This window comes from Cajanus cajan, chromosome 1 (assembly GCF_000230855.2).
Source record: "Cajanus cajan strain Asha chromosome 1, NIPB_CcT2T_4, whole genome shotgun sequence".
Taxonomy (NCBI): Eukaryota; Viridiplantae; Streptophyta; class Magnoliopsida; order Fabales; family Fabaceae; genus Cajanus; species Cajanus cajan.
In genome coordinates, this window is record NC_138517.1 from 80,376,218 (window position 1) to 80,393,298 (window position 17,081).

The 17,081-nt window shown below is 41.4% G+C and overlaps 2 protein-coding genes across 3 annotated transcripts; one reads left to right on the forward strand and one right to left on the reverse strand.

The window, feature by feature from the left end:
• Positions 1-9,894: 9,894 nt before the first annotated feature.
• LOC145955863 (putative mitochondrial protein AtMg00860) lies at positions 9,895-10,503 on the reverse strand. The gene has a single exon (XM_083071175.1). The coding sequence runs from the start codon at positions 10,501-10,503 to the stop codon at positions 9,895-9,897; it is 609 nt and encodes a 202-aa protein (XP_082927301.1).
• Positions 10,504-14,170: 3,667 nt separating this feature from the next.
• Positions 14,171-17,062, forward strand: LOC109804525 (NAD(P)-binding Rossmann-fold superfamily protein). 2 transcript variants are annotated; one of them, XM_083064105.1, is made up of 2 exons: positions 14,171-15,198; positions 16,627-16,677. In XM_083064105.1, the coding sequence occupies exon 1, from the start codon at positions 14,255-14,257 to the stop codon at positions 15,152-15,154; it is 900 nt and encodes a 299-aa protein (XP_082920231.1). In that variant the 5' UTR covers positions 14,171-14,254; the 3' UTR covers positions 15,155-15,198; positions 16,627-16,677. The 2 variants fall into 2 exon arrangements, with proteins under 2 accessions (XP_082920231.1, XP_020221960.2); XM_020366371.3 differs by having other exon boundaries at positions 14,173-15,087; positions 16,627-17,062.
• Positions 17,063-17,081: the final 19 nt, after the last annotated feature.

Genomic DNA, 17,081 nt, shown 5'->3' on the forward strand with positions numbered 1-17,081 from the left:
CTTAATTAAAAATTATAAAAATAATTCATAAACAAAATGAGGAAAACACCAATTTAGACTCCTTTATAAGGTGAACAAACAGATTACTCAGAAATATTTGAACGACAATCATATTTGTCTAAGAAATAATGAAGATTATATCATAATCATTTATAAATACATTTACTAATACACAATATATTCGGAAGACATATCATATTTATAAAAATTCGGATGACATGTATCATAATCTTAGATGTTCAAATGAATTTAAAAATTAACAGTAAAATAAATAAATAAATTTAATAATCATATAAAAATATATTATAAAATAATTAAAAATTATAATATATTTTGTGATAATTAGCATTTATAATATACAAACCATTATTCTTTAGTGCACAAGATGTCATGACGACTATTGATGGAGACAAAAGTAAAGAATGTATTGTTAGATTGAAAAATGAATAAGAGAATTAAAGATTTCTGTCCGAAAAAGATGTCCTCAATTCAAAGTTATAGAGGCTACATGGAAGAAAATTGTGTTCTACTCCTCCAAGCTCCATTCAGTAGAGGTTTAAAAAGTCTTATGCAATAGAAGTTTAGAGGAGTGGAACACAAATTCCTACCATGAAGACATGATTCTAGTTTGAACACACAGGGTGCCATATTTATATAACAATAATTTGTTGTTATAATAACAACTTACATATAATATTTTGTTGTTACAATAACAACTCACATATAAGATAAACTATTTGAATATATTAAAGTACAAAAAGATATTTTGTTATGATTTATCTTTTAACAAAAAAATTAATTTATTAATAATAAGTTTATCCACCATGCTAATGATGTGAGGAATGCTACCTTTAATTATCTATTTCAAACACAAAATTAGTTTTTACAATATTATTTTTATTTATAAAACATTATGTGTTTCTTATTATTTTAACTCATCATGATAAAACAAATTATATTTGCTATATTTAAATTTCTTTTACGTGTTTTCTTACAAATGAATTAAAATTAAAAGTTAAAATAAAAATAAACAAATAAAATTTAATACATTATTTAATAATGAACCTTTTAGTAAAATTGCAATAAAGTCTTTTATATATAGAGAGAGATGGGGGAGGGGGAGAGAGGTGTTTTGAAGAGTTATTTTTAAAATATAATATCTTATGAATTTTCTTTCATAAAATCTTTTTAGAAGAATTTTTTTTTTCTAATTTAGTTCTTAAAATTAAAAATTATTATTATATCATCATATTTGAACAATCATATTAAGTTATTACTAAAATTTGATTCATATGGATGATGATATAACACTACAATGTAGTTAAATAAATTTGTAAATATAATAAATATTTTGTAAAATTTTATGAAATGTAAACAAATTTTTAATACAAAAAGATAAATCAAACAAAATATAAAGGAAGAATTTAATTAAAAAAATTTATTTTAAAATCTTAATTAAAAATTATAAAAAGAATTCATGAACAAAATGAGAAAACACCAATTTAGACACCTTTATAGGGTGGACAAACAGATTACTCAGAAACATGTGAACAACAATTATATTTGTCTAAGAAATAATAAAAATTATATCATATTCATTTATAAATACATTTACTAATACACAATATATTCGGAAGACACATATCACATTTATAAAAATTTGGATGATATGTATCAAGATCTTAGATGTTCAAATGATATATGTAACATTCATAAAGGTTCAGATGATACGTGGCACATTCATAGAAGCTTAAATATTAACAGTAAAATAAATAAATAGATATAATAATCATATAAACAATATATTATAAAATAATTAAAAATTATAATATCTTTTGTGATAATTAGCATTTATAATATACAAACCATTATTCTTTAGTGCACAAGATGTCATGAGGACTATTGACGGAGACAAAAGTAAAGAATGTATTGTTGGATTGATAAATGAATAGGAGAATTAAGGATTTCGGTTTGACAACTATGTCTTCAATTCAGAGTTATAGAGGCTACATGGAAGAAAATTGTGTTCTACTCCTCCAAGCTCCATTCAGTAAAGGTTTAGAAAGCTCCATGCAATAGAAGTTTAGAGGAGTGGAACACAAATTCCTTCGATGAAGACATGATTCTAGTTTGAATACATAGGGTGACCATATTTTATATAACAATAATTTGTTGTTATAACAACAACTTACATATAAGATTTTGTTGTTACAATAACAACTCACATATAAGATTTTATTGTTACAATAACAACTCACATATAAGATAAACTATTTGAATATATTAAAGTATAAAAAGATATTTTGTTATGGTTTATATTTTAATAATTTTTTTATTATAAGTTTATCTACTATGCGAGGAATGCTACCTTTAATTATCCATTTTAAACATAAAATTAGTTATTACAATGTTATTTTTATTTATAAAAATTATGTGTTTTTTATTATTTTAACTCGTCATGATAAACAAATTATATTTTCTATATTTAAGAATATTTTTTTTGTATTTTCTTACAAATGAATTAAAATTAAAAGTTAAAATAAAAATAAATAAATAAAATTTAATACATTGTTTAATAATGAACTCTTTAGTCGAATTGTAATAAAGTCATATATATATATATATATATATATATATATATATATATATATATATATATATATAAATAAAAGGGGAGAGAGATGGAAAGGGAGGGGAGAAAGGTGTTTTGAAGAGTTATTTTTAAAATATAATATTTTATAATTTTTTTCGATAAAAGTTTGTTAGAAGAATTATTTTTTTCTAATTTAATTCCTAAAATTAAAAATTATTATTATATCATCATACTTGAATAATAATATTAAGTATATTAAGTTATTAAAATTTGATTCATATGGATGAAATGTAAACAAAATTTTAATACAAAGAAGCTAAATCACAAAAAAATATAAGTAAATAATTTAATTAAGATTTTTATATTTTGAAAACTTGATCAAAAGTTATAAAAAGGGTTCCTAAACAAAAGAGGAAACACCCATTTACACTTTTTTATAGGGTGGATAAACAGATTATTTAAAGAAACATTTGATCAGCAATCATATTTATCTAAGAAATAATGACAATTATATTATATTCATATATAAATATATTTACTAATACAAAATATATCCAGATGATATATACCACATTTATAAAACTTCAGATGATATATATTATGTTATCAAATGTTTAAATGATACGTGTAATATTCTTAAAGGTTTGAATGATACATGTTACATTTATATAAGTTTAAATATTAACAATAAAATAAATAAATAAATTTAATAATCATATAAATCATATATTATAAAATAATTAATATTTATAATAAATTTTGTGATAATTAATTTATAATATATAAATCATAGTTCTTTTTCTCTTTTAAGTAAGTAAAAATTTAAAATTTTCTTAGTATTCCACATTGTTTGAGCACAAAGATGAATGCTCCATTTTTTTATTATTTGAATTCTTGAAAATAATTTTCCCGTCAATTTGAAACAAACATTTGTCTAACAATAACTTCATTTTTGTTTGTCATAAGCAATAAAAAAATAATTTTGTAACTTAAACTTTAGAATTTTTTTAATTAAAGATATGAGTTTAGAAAAAAAAAAAGAAAATGTGAGTTTTTTTTCAATCATCCATCAATGTTTTTTTTTCCTTTTTCATACAACTATTTTTTTGAATATAACAAAATCGAGTTAAAAAGAAAGAAAAAAAAAAGAGAATGACAAAAAACAATAAAAAAGTGTTTATTTGATTTTTTAATTCTAAATTACATAATATTTTAAGATAATCAATAATTATATAATTTATAAAATAGTAAATAGTTAACGAGCAAAAGTAGCTTAATTTTAAAATAGTGGATACAAGTTAGATTTTAGTGTTAATAATACGTGTTAATTATATTTAAAAAAATTATAGTTATTTACGTTTTGTTAATAATAGGTTCTAATAAAAAAAACTTAAATATGTTTTTAGTCTTTTAAATTTAATATAAATTTATTTTTTATTTTTAAATTTAAAGTTGATACTTATTTTAATCCTTATTGTACCTGTCTGAGGGTACACTCGTAATCTTCTGGGGTGTAAGAGGGCCGAACGGGAGCTCCAAGTGGATTCTTCAGAGGGGGGAGATACCTGCAAAAGACACTCCGACGCTCAAGTCAGGACAGACACGATTTTTTAGGGTAAAATGAACAGTGACATACCTCGTTACGTGTGACCTATTTATAATACCTGACATGGGCCTAAGCATGGTGGGCCTTCTCTGACATTTACCAAATTAGGTAATACGATGTTAATCGGCTGATTATGTCTTAATCATGTACTTATCCTTGCTAATCATAATCGTCGTTCTAATTATTCGATGCTGACTTTTGGCCGAGCCGAGACAACACGGCCGAAACGTCCTCTCTCGGCTTATGGCCGAGCCGATAGGGGAAGAGCACAGTTCTTAGCCCCCTGTCGGACCGAAGTGGTATTCGAGCAGTGTCATCTGATAGTACATGACATGCCGGTCCACGTAGCCGATTCACATGGCCGAGCCGAAATGTTACCTGAGCTGCGTCAATATCTGATAGGACATGACGTGGCCGATCCATGTGGCCGATAGGGTCCTTTCGGTACACAAGCCCCCCAGCCTTGAGGAGTGCAAGGACGTAAAGGGTAAAATGGACTTTACATTTTGTGACGGTTGAGGTGGAGTGGGGAATTGTAACCGTCGAGCATTAATCGTGGGACATGAATGTGGGAAAGTGGGGGTTATAACCGTTACGCATTAATCGTGGGAAGGTGAGAGGTTATAACCGTTAAGCATTAATCGTGGGACATTATCGTGGGAAGGTGAGGGGTTATAACCGTTAAGCATTAATCGTGGGACATTATCGTGGGAAGGTGAGGGGTTATAACCGTTGGGTTGGTAACGGTAAAGTAATGATGAGAGGGAATTGAAAAGTTGGATCCCGTGGATCATTGGATCATATTGATCTGACGGTCCCTGAAGGAGTAGCGGTTATCATTCGTATTTCGAAAACACTATAAATAGGGGTGGTGGGGACCAAATCCTTGTGTGTTCACTTAACTATAGCGTGCGATTGCTCCGAGCCGACGTAGAGATCAACCTTGAGTGCAAGTTTTCGACTGAGGCCGACTTCCGATTAAGGTACGTTTCAATGGCTGAGTTAAATATAGATGTAGAAGATAGGGTTTCAAAAGCTGGCTCGACTGGGAATAATAGGGATACCTCTGCTGATACGGGTTCGCGTGGGTCTTCTCACCCAAGAGTCTCAGATTCGGCAACGCAGAGGTCGGTTAGCGTAGAAATTGTTGAGGGGTTCGAGCAGTCGCGAAGTATGGAGGAGGCTTCTTCTCTCGAGGTGACCGAGGGCCGACCGAGTACTCGCCGAGTCGGTTCGACTTCGCGTCAGTTTGACCCTATAGAAGTCCCTGGCTATAGATGGGTTCATGAGGAGGTGGGCAGTGTATTTTCTCGGTATACTGACAAGAGTTCAATCGCTTTGCTGTTCGACACGGAAAATTTTGTTACGCTTCCAGAGCGTGAAGTGCCATCTGGATTCTTTTTCGACTCGTGCCGGAACGATGGGTCATGGGAATCGGATTTTGTTTTTCTTGGCCGAGGGAAGTGTAGATACCATTTCTTTTTTGTGTATGACTACTTGTTTCGTGATTTGGGGGTGACTCTTCCTTTTGATAAGTTTTTTATGGGTGTGCTCCGTTTGCTCAATGTTGCGTCGACCCAGTTACATCCGAACCAGCTGGGCCGCGATGCAAGGGTTTCGGCAATTGTGTCTGACACTCGGTATCGAGCCGACTCCCCATTTGTTCTTGTATTTTTACTCGTGTCGGCCTACGAAGAAGGCGAAATGGCTGTCGTTGGTTCGGGCGGAGCATTGTTTACTTCAGCCGTTTACGACCTCCTATAAAGGATTCAAAGTGGGATTCTTTAAGGTGATGATTCGGCCAGAAAACGGCAACAAGTATTTTTTTGATGGTGCAGGGAATGCCTTGTTTCCTTTATATTGGACTCGGTCGCTGAGAAAATATGACGTGGTGTCGAAGTCCAAGATGTCTACTGAGGAGAAAGCTGACTTGGAAGTGTTGGAGAAGCTGCCACGGCCGTTGCCGTGCCGAGATCTTGTTCGTCTCGTGAAATCAGCCCAGCCTGTTGATGATTTAATTGGTATAATGTTTGTCCTTTATTTAAATTCCTGCGTTGCCATTGATTTTGACTAGTGTTTGTGCAGGTATCTTGGCGAACTACAACGACGAGTTGGATATTCGTGCCCTGATCCAAAGCCGAGTTGTAAAGCAATCGGCTCCACATGGGGAGGACCGGGCTCCGGCCCGTGAGACGGCTCGGCCTCAACCGCGACCGAGGGAGAAGAGCAACCAGGATGCCCAAAGGGTGAAGAACAAAAGAAGGGCTGAGGCCGAGGCCGAGGCGCGCCGACAAAAACAACAAAGGCTGCCCGCTCTTGTGGCCCCTCAGGGGCTTGTGAGTCCCAGCTTCTTGGCCTCGAATGTCAGTGCCCAAGATTACTTGAGTTAGGATCTGACTTTAGAGATGGGGCAATCCGTACTGGGGCAGATGACTTCGTCCCATAAGTGGACTTTTTTCTGCGAGTTGCAAGCTCGGGCCCTGGCTTTGGCTCAAAGTATTATGATGCAACCGAACACCGAGGCCGATGGGCTGCGCCGACAGCTGGCTGAGTCGGAAAAGTCCATGCAGGAAACCTTGGCGGCTTTATCTGAGGCACAAGGGCATGGTAAGAAATGTGAAGCGGAGCTGGACCGTCGGAGTCGTCAGAATGATGACCTGACCTTGAAGGTTCAACGATTGGAGAATCTTATGAAGGCCGAGGCTGAGAAGTCCGCTACATTGCTAAAGGCGCTAGAAGCCGAGAAGAAGGACTTCGGTGCATACCAGGAGAGGGCCAGGAGCAAGGTTCTTTCTCAGCATGAAGCCTGCTTCGCCCAAGCGACTCGGCAAGCCCGACATTTTGGGAGTTTGCCTCTGGACTTTCAATTTGATATGACCATGGACTTCTATCGGGGGAAATATGTCAATTTGACCCAAATCCCGCCGAATGAGCAGCCGGACACTGAAGTTCCTGTTCGTCATGAGGCCGAACCGAGTGGAGGCGGCCATGTGCAGGAGGAAGTGGCCGAGCAGGAGCCTTCAATCCAAGGGGAGCCCGAGGCACAGGCTTAGGGTGATTTTATAAATTTGTATGCTGGGGCCGATAGTGCCCTGTTAGTTTCTTGTAATTCTGGGCCGTTAGAGCCCTTGTGTCTTTTTAATGCAATTTACTCCTTTTATCAAAGTGTTTCTGACCAAACGTCGATATAACTAATTTGCCGAATGTAGTTTAATTTGTATTTAACGCGTGGAAGACTTGAAATAGTCATACCTTTAACCAAGAGGACTTCTCGGGAGGGATTGCTTGTAGAAGTCACATCCTTGGCCGATGGACGTCTCGGGAGGGAAGACTTGTAATTTGAAGTCACATCCTTGGCCGAGAGACATCTCGGAAGGGAAGACTTATAGTTTGAAGTCACATCCTTGGCCGAGAGACATCTCGGGAGGGAAGACTTGTAGTTTGAAGTGAAAGCCACATCCTTGGCCGAGAGACGTCTCGGGAGGGAAGACTTGTAATGAAAGCCACGTCCTTGGCCGAGAGACATCTCGGGAGGGAAGACTTGTAGTTTGAAGTGAAAGCCACATCCTTGGCCGAGAGACGTCTCGGGAGAGAAGACTTGTAAATTTTGCGGAAATATAAATCAAGACATAAATATCTGAATTGTATTGTTATTGATGATTGGATGCCTCGTTAAAAACCTTGCCGGCCAAAAACTTCATCACAATTTTTTAAGAGGAAAAAAGACCGGTTCAAGGAAAAGAGTGCACCATAAGACATTTACAAGAGTGAAATTCTAACTGTAATAGGTCTTGAGATGGGTGGAGTTCCATGTCCGAGGAATGACCTTGCCGGATAATTCTTCCAACTTGTACGCGCCGTTTTGGAGGGCGTGTCGGACACGGAAGGGGCCGTCCCAATTTGCCGCTAACTTTCCTTCACTCGGGTTGCGTCGTGCCGAACCGGATGCCCTCCAAACGAGATCACCTTCCCGGAAATTTCGTGGTTTTAATTTGGAGTTAAACCGTCGAGACATTCTTTGTTTGCACGCTTCGGCTATGATTTGGGATCTATCTCGGACCTCATCAACAACATCCAATTCGGCTCGAATTGCGCCATCGTTGGACTCTTCATGAAAATGTGTGCGTCGGAACGAGGGTTCGCCCACTTCGACTGGTATCATGGCATCTGTGCCGTATGCCAACCGGAACGGAGTTTCTCTTGTGCTTGATTGGGGCGTGCACCTGTATGCCCAGAGAACTTCGGGAAGTTCTTCAGCCCAGGATCCTTTGGCCGAGCCGAGGCGCTTTTTCAATTCGGAGAGGACCACCTTGTTGGCTGCTTCGGCTTGACCATTGGACTGGGGGTGTTCGACGGATGTGAATCTGTGCCGGATGCCGAGGTTCTCCAAGAAGGTATTGAATTTTTTATCTGTGAACTGAAGCCCATTGTCGGAAATGATTGCGTATGGGATGCCGAACTGGGTGATGATGTTCTTCCATACAAATTTTTGGACATTGGCGGCCGTGATGGTGGCAAGCAGCTCGACTTCGATCCACTTGGTAAAGTAATCAACGACTACTACTAGGAACTTGCACTGACCCTTGGCGAGTGGGAAAGGGCCGAGAATGTCAATGCCCCATAAGGCAAACGGACAAGGGGCGCTAACCGTGTGAAGCTGCTCGGCCGAGGCGTGTATTAGGTTGCCGTGTTGTTGGCATTGCTTGCATTTCTTCACATATTCGGTGCAATCGGTTTTAAGGGTCGGCCAATAGTAGCCGGCCCTCAATACCTTGGCAGCTAACGTCCTTCCTCCTGAGTGGGATCCACAGATTCCTTCGTGAACTTCTCGCATGACATAGTCGGCTTGCTGCTGGTCAAGGCATTTCAATAAGGGTGTGGAGAACCCTCGCCGATACAACTCTCCTGCCACCACAGAGTATCGTGCCGCTTGGGTTCGGATTTTCTTGGCCTTAATCGGATCAGCTGGTTCCGAGCCGTTAGTTATGAAGTTCCAGATACTGGTCATCCATGTTTGCGGGGCTTCATCTACCGGCAGGCAATCTTGTCGGACGCTTGGGGTGGGCAACTCTGGATGTATTGTGGACCGAAGCTGTCCCGGCTTGCGGCTACTTGCTAGCCGAGCCAACTGGTCGGCTCTCTCGTTACTCCCACGCGGCGTGTGTTTAACTTGTATTTCTTGAAATTGGTTGCTCATCCCTCGGAAGAGATGGTAATATTTAAGCAAATTGGCATCCTTGACTTGAAAATTGTCGTTCACCTGCTCGGTGACAACCTTTGAGTCGGTCCAACATGTGATTTTTGTAACTCCTATCTCAGATGCCAATCTCATCCTGGCCAATAAGGCTTCGTATTCGGCCTGGTTATTGGACGCCCGGAAGCCGAAACGTAATGATTGTTCCAAGGTGATGCCGGACGGACTCTCCAAGATGATCCCGGCTCCACTACCTTGGTCGTTGGAGGAGCCGTCCACGTGCATTGTCCAAGTGGTGTCTTCAAAATGGCCGAGTGGTGACAATTCCTTGATGAAGTCAGCTAGGTTCTGTGATTTGATGACTCCTCGAGGTTCGAAATGGATATCGAACTCGGATAGTTCGATTGACCATGTCATACATGACGCGCCGTGAATTTTTTAGCGAGTGGGCAATCGGTTCGGACCACCACTGTGTGACTCTGAAAGTACTGTCGAAGGCGCCTAGCAGCATATATGAGTCCTAGCGCTACCTTTTCCAAGAGTTGGTATTGGCGTTCGACATCTTGAAGCACTCGACTTATGAAGTATATGGGTTGCTGTTGGTCTTCTTGTTACCGCCAAGTATATGACCACCTCCCGGCCGGGTGTCGGCTTGACCAGCACAGGTGGGGTACCAAGCCGTTCCTTGAAGAGCTGAGAAGAAGCTTTGCACTCGTCGGTCCATTGAAATCGGTTCGCCTTTTTCAGAAGACCTAGAATCGGTTTGGAGGTTCCAGCCATGCATGGCAGGAAACGAGACAATACTGTTAGCTGACCTGCTAATTTTTGAACCTCTTTTAAATTTGACGGGCTTCTCATATCGATAATAGCTTGGCACTTGTCCGGGTTGGCTTCAATGCCTCGGCTTGATAACATGAAACCCAGGAACTTGCCGCCTGAGACGCCGAATACACATTTGTCCGGATTAAGGCGCATCTGATGCCTCCGTAGTGCTTGAAAGACATCGGCCAGGTCGACTTCGTGAGAAGAAAGATCAGCCGACTTCACAACCATGTCGTCTATGTATACCTCCATGCTTGTGCCTATTTGTTCATGAAAGATCCTGTCCATGAGTCTCTAGTAGGTGGCTCCAGCATTTTTTAGTCCGAACGGCATCACTTGGTAACAGTAGTTGGCTGATTCAGTGACAAACGCCGTCTTGTCCTCGTCTCGGGGGTGCATTCGGATCTGGTTATATCCGGAATAAGCGTCGAGGAATGACAAAAATTTGTGGCCAGCCGCCCCGTCGACGAGTCGGTCGATGTTCGGCAGAGGGTAAGCGTCTTTCGGACATGCCTTGTTCAGGTTAGTGTAATCTGTGCACATCCGCCACTTGCCGTTTGGCTTTTTTACCATCACCACATTGGCCAACCATGTAGTGTAGTGGACTTCTCGGATAAACCCCGCATCTAGGAGTTTAGAGACCTCGCCTTCTATTGCTTTTTTCCTCTCTTCCCCCGTTTTCCTCTTTCGTTGGGCGATTGGTTTCGCCTCTCGGCAAACCGAGAGCTTATGGCATAAGAAATTGGGGTCGATACCTGGCATATCGGCCGGCCGCCATGCGAACAGATCTTTGTTTTTCCTAAGGACTTGTCCGATTTCGCGCCTTTCCATCGCGGACAAATTGGCGCCCAGGTAGGTCACGTGTAGGTCGGTCGGCCCGATGACAATAGGATGTCGGTCTTCAATTGGTTCGACCCTCTCGTCCTGTTCCATTCGAGGGTCGAAGTCCACAATTGTATCAAGTTCTTGGGCCACTGTGTGCACTCGTTTCACTCCACGCGAATCGGCCGTTTCAAGCCGAGGTAACCGAAGGCTAGCGAAATAACACTCCCTAGCCGCTTTTTGATCGGCATGGATGGTAATGATCCGACCCGATTCGGAAGGGAATTTCATGGCTAGGTGTGGGGTTGACACGATCGCACCCAACTTGTTGAGGGAGGGTCTTCCGAGAAGGATATTGTATGACGTGTTGGCATGCACAACCACGTATTTTATCGGGATGTCTCGAGCATCGGCTCCATCGAAGCAGAAGCGAGTGGATAACTTGATGTATCCTTTGGTTTGGACACGTTCACCGGAGAATCCAACCAACGGCTCATTGTAAGGAATCAACTCGGCCTTTGGGATGCCGAGCTGTTTGAAGGTGTTCCAGTAGAGGATATCGGCCGAGCTTCCTTGATCGACCAACGTCTTTCGAACAATACAGTTGTGGATCTCAACGCTGATAACCATGGGGTCATCCTGATCGGGATCGATGCCTTTAAAGTCGGCCTCAGTGAACGTGATGGCCGACATCCTTCGTTGAGTGCGTTCAACTGTGTGCACAACTCGGACGGCTCAGAGGTGTCTCTTTTGTGCCGAAGAGGTAGAACCACCGCCTGCGAATCCACCGGCAATGGTGTTGATGACTCTTTGGGGCTGGGGTGTCGGATCGTCTTCCTTCCGGCCCCTTGATCGGCTTCGTTCCCTGTAGGGGCGCCTGTCGGACCTGTCTTGATCAGGCTGATCCCTACGATGTCGTCGGTCATCGTATCTAGGAGAACGAGGTCGGTCGATAAAACGTTGAAGCTGACCTTGTTTGATTAAGTCCTCAATTTTGTCCTTCAAGGCCGCACACTCGTCAGTCGAGTGGCCCCTGTTACGATGATACTTGCAAGACTTGGTAGTATCGGCACGAGGAGGAGTTGCAGCCCTCTTCGGCACTGCCAGGACTTTCGAGGCAAGTGCTTGGTCCAAGACAGCCGATCGGCTAGTATTCAGCGGGGTATAATGGGAGTACCTCGGTCCTCGCACGGGCTTATCTCTTGGAACGAGGTCCTTGGGACGGTTACGGTAAGAGCTTTCGGCCGGCTTCTCGACCTTGGCCGCTACCTCCGCCCTGGCCTGGTTGCGAAATTCCGCGAGTTCCTCCATCTGCATGTATTTGTCGGCACGGCGTCTCAAGTCGTCCATGTCAGACGGGGCTTTCTTGCAGATGCTGTTAGCAAATGGTCCCGGCTTCAAAGCTGTAGTCAAATGATGAAGGGTGACGGTCAGGTTGAGGTCTCGGATTTTGAGAGCCGCTTTGTTGAATCAGCTCATGAAGGTCCGAAGGGATTTCTTCTTTTCTTGTCTTATGCTCACCAGTGCGAGGGAGGTCAGATGGTGGGGTCGGATGGTGGGGTCGGATGGTGGCAAACTGGATGGTGAACTGGGATGCGAGGGTGTTGAAAGAGTCGATCGTGTTGGCCGGGAGGCGAGTAAACCAGCTCAATGCTCTTCCCTTCAAGGATGTTGGGAAGATACGGCATAGGGCAGCGTCGTCGGTGGTGCTGAGAGTGACTTGGGTAAGAAAAATGTCGACGTGCTCGTCAGGGTCGGTGGTCCCGTCGTACTTATCTATCGGGAGGGACTTCCAATGGTCGAGAAGGGAGGATTGCATAATGTTTGAGGTGAAAGGGTGTCAGTGTGCTCCGGTTGTCGGAACGTACGCGGGTCAGCCGGTTACCTGAGCAGCCGAGGCGTGGTTCCCCGGGGCAATAGTTGACGTGTGAGGGAAAGAAATATGTCCTAGCGAGTGGAACGACCCCTGGGTGTGAGTCGGCTCAGAGGGTTTCCATGTGGGATCTTTTTGATTTTTCAAGGCGGCGTTCTCTTCCCTCAAGGTGGCCATCTCGCGAACGTCCTTCTCTCGCTGCTGCTTCATGGTGGCCATTTCCTCCTTAAGTTGTCGTACCATCTCGGCCATGCTGGTCTCGTCAAGCGTCTCGGCAGTATCCGCTTCAGATTGATGCTCGTCTTCAGATCGGTAGTCTTCAGCTTGTGTTTTCCTCGTCTTTGCCATTATGTCTCTTCGAAATAGTACCTAGTTCGTCTTCTTCAAAAGCTGTCGGTTCGGCCCCACGGTGGGCGCCAAAATGTACCTGTCTAAGGGTACACTCGTAATCTTCTGGGGTGTGAGAGGGCCGAACGGGAGCTCCAAGTGGATTCTTCAGAGGGGGGAAGTACCTGCAAAAGGCACTCCGACGCTCAAGTCAGGACAGACACGATTTTCTAGGATAAAATGAACAGTGACATACCTCGTTACGTGTGACCTATTTATAATACCTGACATGGGCCTGAGCATGGTGGGCCTTCTCTGACATTTACCAAATTAGGTAATACGATGTTAATCGGCTGATTATGTCTTAATCATGTACTTATCCTTGCTAATCATAATCGTCGTTCTAATTATTCGATGCTGACTTTTGGCCGAGCCGAGACAACACGGCCGAAATGTCCTCTCTCGGCTTCTGGCCGAACCGATATGGGAAGAGCACAGTTCTTAGCCCCCTGTCGGATCGAAGTGCTATTCGAGCAGTGTCATCTGATAGTACATGACATGCCGGTCCGCGTAGCCGATTCACGTGGCCGAGCCGAAATGTTACCTGAACTGCGTCAATATCTGATAGGACATGACGTGCCGGTCCACGTGGCCGATAGGATCCTTCCAGTACACTTATTTTAAATTTTATTAAGAAATTTATTAAATATTATTATATAAAATTTATGTATTGGTATTACTGTTATTGAAAATATCACATTAAATTCAATTGATATCGCATAATTGTCTTAATTTGTTATTTTCAGATATGTTATCGTAATTTGAGAAACTAAATAAAATAAAATTTTAAAAATTATAAAAATTAAAAATAATAATTTTAAATTTAAAAAATAAAAATAAATTTATCTTAAAGATTAAAAACATATTTAAAGTAAGAAGAAAATATAGAAAGTGGTGGAGTTCGTAGCGGTGGCTTCTTCACAGTTCACAGCACCGGCGATAGAGAAAACCATTTCCATGGCTAACCGAAACCCTAACTCTGATGAGGTGGTGTGCGTAACAGGCGCCAACGGCTTCATCGGTTCATGGCTCGTCCGAACCCTCTTGGAGAGCACTAACCCACGCTACGCCATCCACGCCGCCATCTTCCCCGGCTCCGACTTCTCCCACCTCTTCTCCCTCCGCCCGGACGCCTCCTCCCGCCTCACCGTCTTCCACGCCGACCTCCTCGACCTCGCCGCCCTCTCCCTTGCCGTCGCCGGCTGCTCCGGCGTCTTCCACGTGGCCTCCCCCTGCACGCTCGACGACCCCGCCGACCCGCACAAGGACCTCCTCGAGCCCGCCGTGCGCGGAACCCTAAACGTCCTCGAGGCGGCGCGGCGCTCGGGCGTGCGGCGCGTGGTGCTCACTTCCTCGATCTCCGCGATGGTGCCGAACCCCGGGTGGCCGGCGGGAAGGCCGCCGGACGAGGCGTCGTGGACGGACGTGGAGTACTGCCGGGCGCGCGGGAAGTGGTACCCGGTGGCGAAGACGGAGGCGGAGCGGGCGGCGTGGGGGTTCGAGGGCGTGGAGGTGGTGGCGGTGCTGCCGGCGACGTGTCTGGGCCCGCTGCTGCAGGCGGGGCTGAACGCGAGCTCCGTTGTGCTGCAGAGGCTGATGATGGGGTCGAGGGAGACGCAGGAGTATCACTGGCTGGGCGTGGTGCATGTTAGGGACGTTGCCAAGGCTCATCTGTTGCTCTATCAATCGCCAACTGCTTCTGGTAGATATCTTTGCACCAATGGTATCTTCCAGTTTTCTACTTTTGCTTCACTTGTCTCTCACTTGTACCCTGAATTCCCTATTCACAGGTTTGCTTCTTTGCTCCTTTTCTTCTCAATTTACTGTTTCATAGCCATATCAAGAGAATGTGAATAATTTTATACCTTCAACCAATCAGAAATCATATTCTGACATAATTGGTAAGGCTGTTGTTATACAAGTCAAATAGCTTGTCATAGAAGTCAACAAACTTATCTTTGTTGTAGAATAAAACAAACTTGTCATACATGACGCGCCGTGAATTTTTTGGTATAAACTAGAAGTATGCTCCATAGGAGACAATTCTGTTTGAGTTGGAAATGACCACTATACAGCTACAACTGCATATTAGGACTCGATCTTGAGACTATTGGTCAAAGTTAGTACAGGCTGTTACTAGTTGATCCATGAGCTCATCGGTCAGATGACACGTCGTGATTGAATGATAGTGTGAAAAATTTATTTATTAAATTAGAGAGAAACTTTAATTCAAATAAGAGTGGGATTCTTATTTGAATTGAGTAAGGATATTCGTTACCCCCATTTTTTGGGTGGACGGAGATGGAAATATGAGAGAGGTAGAGAAGAAAAATATAGACAGAAAGTAATAGGAATGATCGATGATGTGATGGAAAAAGAAGAGAGTTATAGGAAGAAAATTGAGGTGAAAGTGAAATGGAAGAGAAAGTGGACTATGATGAGTATTATTGATTTGAATTTATTTAGAATGTGGTCAATGTACTAACATGGTAAAGGTTTTCTAGACTGGAACCTATCGGATAAGATTGTTGACTTTTGTAATACTCGGATGATTTCTAATTGGTTTATTGCGTGAGAATCTTCTTGTTTTCTTACTTGATACAGTTTTACATCTAGGGGCTAAATCCTTTGCAATTCTATTTGGTCTATATGGTTTATGTACTTTATAGTGGTGCTTTACTGGTGCTGTGTTTCGTCAACTATATGCTTCTCTTTTGTGTCATTCATGCATAGTGTAGTTTGTGGAGAAGTTTAGATGGGTGGATTTAAAGAAAATGCTCAAAAACAGTTATGATATAGGGATATGGTAGGAAGATGGCATGTGAATGTGAGAATAGTATTGTAGTTAACCTCGGATCTTTGGACTTTTCCATTGATGATATGAACATCCCGTTGTCTGGGAGACTTCAGATTAGATTCAACTCCCCATACAGTAGGTTGCTGAATATATTAGAGAAAAGTAATGCTATGAGCCTATGACATGCTTTGTCACAAATCTTAAATTTTTAGGGCAATTAAGAATAGTTGTATTCATCTTTTGAACTAAAATAAAGTTATTTTTTCTTTCTAGTACAGCTAAGGTTCCCAACAGATTTATAGCTGATATCTGGGGATTGATGTATAAAGGTTTGCTGGATCATTACTGTAAACCATGCATTCATCTTTTGGAATAAAATAAAGTTATTTTTTCTATTTAGTCTGCTAATGTTTCTAACAGATTTATATAAAACCAGATAGGTTTTCTAAATTAAATAAATTAAAATTCATATTTAAGATTTGTTTACATAAAAGGCTGCCAAACTCTCTGAGTAACTAAGAACTACCTGCAGTTTCCCAGAAGAAACACAACCTGGTCTGACACCATGTAAAGATGCAGCAAAGAGACTAATAGACTTGGGCCTTGTCTTCACACCAGTTGAAGATGCCGTAAGAGAAGCAGCAGAGAGCCTTATAGCTAAAGGCTTCTTGCAACGCCCACCCTCACAGAAATAGTATTTAGATTTTATTTAACTTTTCTCTTTAGGTAAAATAATCATCACTTTGTATTTTTATCTTGGATACAAGTAGAAGTGATAATGAATGTAATTATGCCAGGTTTATCAAGGGGAGTAATTAATCTCTTATTTTTGTTACATTTATTGCCTTATTTTGGAAACCAACTTTCATTATCACTTCTGCTGTATCACTATCACATGCCAAGTTGTCCTGACAGTATTGTTGTCACTATGTTAATTTTATAAACAAGGGTTTTGGTTTGGACTTGAATCCTTTCATGTAAAGAAGT

Excerpts from the sequence above, each read along its gene's own strand:
- LOC109804525 (XM_020366371.3), top strand. The coding sequence starts at position 14,255 with ATGGCTAACCGAAACCCTAACTCTGATGAGGTGGTGTGCGTAACAGGC. Across the intron at positions 15,088-16,626 it reads CCTGAATTCCCTATTCACAG|TTTCCCAGAAGAAACACAAC; the intron begins GTTTGCTTCTTT and ends AACTACCTGCAG.
- LOC145955863 (XM_083071175.1), bottom strand. The coding sequence starts at position 10,503 with ATGGACAGGATCTTTCATGAACAAATAGGCACAAGCATGGAGGTATAC.